The sequence below is a fragment of the Lottia gigantea genome, assembly GCF_000327385.1.
Source record: "Lottia gigantea unplaced genomic scaffold LOTGIsca_1090, whole genome shotgun sequence".
NCBI classification, from domain to species: domain Eukaryota; kingdom Metazoa; phylum Mollusca; class Gastropoda; family Lottiidae; genus Lottia; species Lottia gigantea.
The window spans coordinates 7153-10945 of NW_008706979.1; the positions used below are offsets into that span (position 1 = coordinate 7153).

General features: G+C 35.5%; 1 protein-coding gene across 1 annotated transcript; it reads left to right on the forward strand.

Annotated features, from left to right (window-relative positions):
• Positions 1-324: 324 nt before the first annotated feature.
• LOTGIDRAFT_57013 (hypothetical protein) lies at positions 325-877 on the forward strand (the record flags this gene model as incomplete). The annotated part of the gene is made up of 2 exons (XM_009046979.1): positions 325-580; positions 642-877. Coding segments are annotated over 2 exons (492 nt in total), but the record flags the coding sequence as incomplete, so codon positions are not given.
• Positions 878-3793: the final 2916 nt, after the last annotated feature.

Here is a 3793-nt window from a genome sequence, read left to right on the forward strand (position 1 = left end):
ATTCATTGGTGTCTTATTGGTTTCACTCGGAATCATTGATGTCTTATTGGTCTCACTCGGAATCATTGGTGTCTTATTGGTTTCACTGACAATCATTGGTGTATTATTGGTCTCACTCGGAATCATTGGTGTCTAATTTGTTTCACCGGGAATCATTGGTGTCTTATTGGGTTTACTGACAATCATTGGTGTATTATTGGTTTCAATGGGAATCATTTGCGTCTTATTGGTTTCACTGACAATCATTGGTGTATTATTGGTTTCACTGGGAATCATTGGTGTCTTATTGGTTTCACTGACAATCATTGGTGTATTATTGGTTTCACTGGGAATCATTGGTGTATTATTGGTTTCACTGGGAATCATTGGTGTCTTATTGGTTTCACTGGGAATCATTGGTGTCTTATTGGTTTCACTAGGAATCATTGGTGTCTTATTGGTTTCACTGGGAATCATTGGTGTCTTATTGGTTTCACTGGGAATCATTGGTGTATTATTGGTTTCACTGACAATCATTGGTGTATTATTGGTTTCACTGACAATCATTGGTGTCTTATTGGTTTCACTGGGAATCATTGGTGTCTTATTGGTTTCACTAGGAATCATTGGTGTCTTATTGGTTTCACTGGGAACCATTGGAGTCTTATTGGTTTCACCGGGAATCATTGGTGTCTTATTGGTTTCACCGGGAATCATTGGTGTCATTAGTTTCACTGACAATCATTGGTGTATTATTGGTTTCACTGACAATCATTGGTGTATTATTGGTTTCACTGGGAATCATTGGTGTCTTATTGGTTTCACTGACAATCATTGGTGTCTTATTGGTTTCACTGGAAATCATTGGTTTCTTATTGGTTACGCTGGGATTCATTGGTGTCTTATTGGGTTCACTACTGTCTTATTGGTTTCACTGGGAATCATTGGTGTCTTATTGGTTTCACTGGGAATCATTGGTGTCTTATTGGTTTCACTGGGAATTATTTATGTCGTATTGGTTTCACATGGAATCATTGATGTCTTGTTGGTTTCACTGGTGTCTTACTGGCTTCACTGGAAATCAGTGGTTTCTTATTGGTCTCACTGGTGTCTTATTGGTTTCACTGGGAATCATTGGCGTCTTATTGGTTTCACCGGGAAATATTTGCGTCTTATTGGTTTCACCGGGAAATATTTGCGTCTTATTGGTCTCACTGATAATCATTGGTGTCTTATTGGTTTCACTGATAATCATTGGTGTCTTATTGGTCTCACTGGGAATCATTGTGTCTTATTGGTCTCACTGATAATCATTGGTGTCTTATTGGTTTCACTGATAATCATTGGTGTCTTATTGGTCTCACTGATAATCATTGGTGTCTTATTGGTTTCACTGACAATCATTGGTGTCTTATTGGTCTCACTGGGAATCATTGTGTCTTATTGGTCTCACTGATAATCATTGGTGTCTTATTGGTTTCACTGATAATCATTGGTGTCTTATTGGTCTCACTGGGAATCATTGCGTCTTATTGGTCTCACTGATAATCATTGGTGTCTTATTGGTTTCACTGATAATCATTGGTGTCTTATTGGTCTCACTGGGAATCATTGCGTCTTATTGGTCTCACTGATAATCATTGGTGTCTTATTGGTTTCACTGATAATCATTGGTGTCTTTTTGGTTTCACTGGGAATCATTGTCTTATTGGTTTCACTGGGAATCATTGGTGTCTTTTTGGTTTCATTGAGTGTTATTGGAGCATTAACTCCCCATGAAATCAATGGAGTTATATGACTTACTTTTCTGCACCATGTGGGCTAATGTTTGCAAGGTGCAATCAGGGACATTTTGCCAGGACGGTGGCATTACTCTGCTTGATTTCAATTTCCAACTGTTGAGAGATCTTTATCGCGCCCAGACTGTAGCACTCAGGGCCTTTTACCTGCATTACTGACAGGGGGAAAACAGGTTGAAATTCCAAAGGTATCATCTACCTATGCCGGGATTGAACCCTGGACATTTAGGTTAGCAAGCATGCGTCTAATTCACTGAGCCACCACTGCTCCCATCATTCATAAGAGACATGTTGCTATTTTCATATTGGATGGACTAATAGTCATTACAATGGTCACAATCTATTGAATAGTACAGCTATTGAATATATTGAATATATACCTCATAAATTCATCAAACAACAGTTTATTTCAACAAATATATGTTTACAAGTTATATAAAGAAATGGAATGGAATATTTCTCTGTATTGATCAATAAGGGAGCTCTATGCAGATGGTAAAAACATGACCTTTGAACTTCCAAGGATCTGTTTTGATTATAGTTTGCCCACAACTTAGAAATACCACTGTTAAAATAGTGCTCAATACATCAATTGTATTGCGATATAGAAATACCACTGTTAAAATAGTGCTCAATACGTCAATTATAGAGTGATATAGAAATACGACTGTTAAAATAGTGCTCAATACGTCAATTATAGAGTGATATAGAAATACCACTGTTAAAATAGTGCTCAATACATCAATTGTAGAATGATATAGAAATACAACTGTTAAAATAGTGCTCAATACATCAATTGTAGAATGATATAGAAATACAACTGTTAAAATAGTGCTCAATACATCAATTGTAGAATGATATAGAAATACCTCTGTATAGATACAGAAATATTTAAACAGAACCTGAACTATAAGATAGGTGCCAGGTTCAGTTTTGAAATTTCTAAAAATGCTTGTATTCTAAACATTGGGAGTGTTCGTTCACTTCCCTATGAATTTAAAAAAAAATCTTTAGTGAGTTAACTGAGCCCAGATCTACCAACATTCACCTGTAATAATTGGCTGTATGTATAACTGGCCAGCCTTTTCTGGCCTGTAGAAATGCCACTGAAAATACCAAATCTGTATGGAAATTAAAGCATAAAAATACCAGATAAAGCACCTTATATATTTTAACACATCTAAACATCCATTCAACAAGAATAAAAAATAGAGTTTTTATCTTTCAGATCTTGTAAGTATAGTGAGATGAAACATATATACACAATGAAATGATATATTTATATCAAACAATGAATTATACTTCTTACAATGAACAGTGACCTATAAAAAGTATATATTGATCGATGAGCCTATCTGGTGTCATAACTATACAACAGAATTCCTTTATAATCACATAGATAAATAAATAAAACTTTGTTATTATCCATAAAAGTAATTATTGAAAAAATCATAAAATCTTTACAGCTTATTTCAGAGATTACTGTTTTTTCTATATAGGGATTATGACACTAGGTAAACATACTGAAAAATTTATATTCTTAATCTCCAAGCCCTACTTGGGCCAATGAAGTCAGCTAACACCATGAAGTGTGCAATGAGTGGCATTAACCTACTCTTTTTTTGATGTCCAACTGTCAAGGGACCTTTAATGTGCACAGTCTGTAATAATTCAGCACATGGGGCCTCAGTTTATTGTCCCATCCAAACAATGCCAGCCTCGTGGACCTGCATCACAGACAGGAAGATATTCACTGAAGGTATTTTCACAACCTCACTGGGATTCAACCCTTGGCATTAAAGAAATTCACAGTGTCATTATGCACTGTAACAAATCTTCTTAGTGAGGCCTCCTTTAAATGCGAAAAAAGAAAATCAATCAAAATTGTTGACTAGCTATTCTAATAGTGCTTTTAAAAGGCCTCTTAAAGCCATTTTTTTGCTATGTAACTAGCATTATCTTGATGATTTCGTACCTCATTCCTATTGCCATACATCAAAACATAAATGGAATTT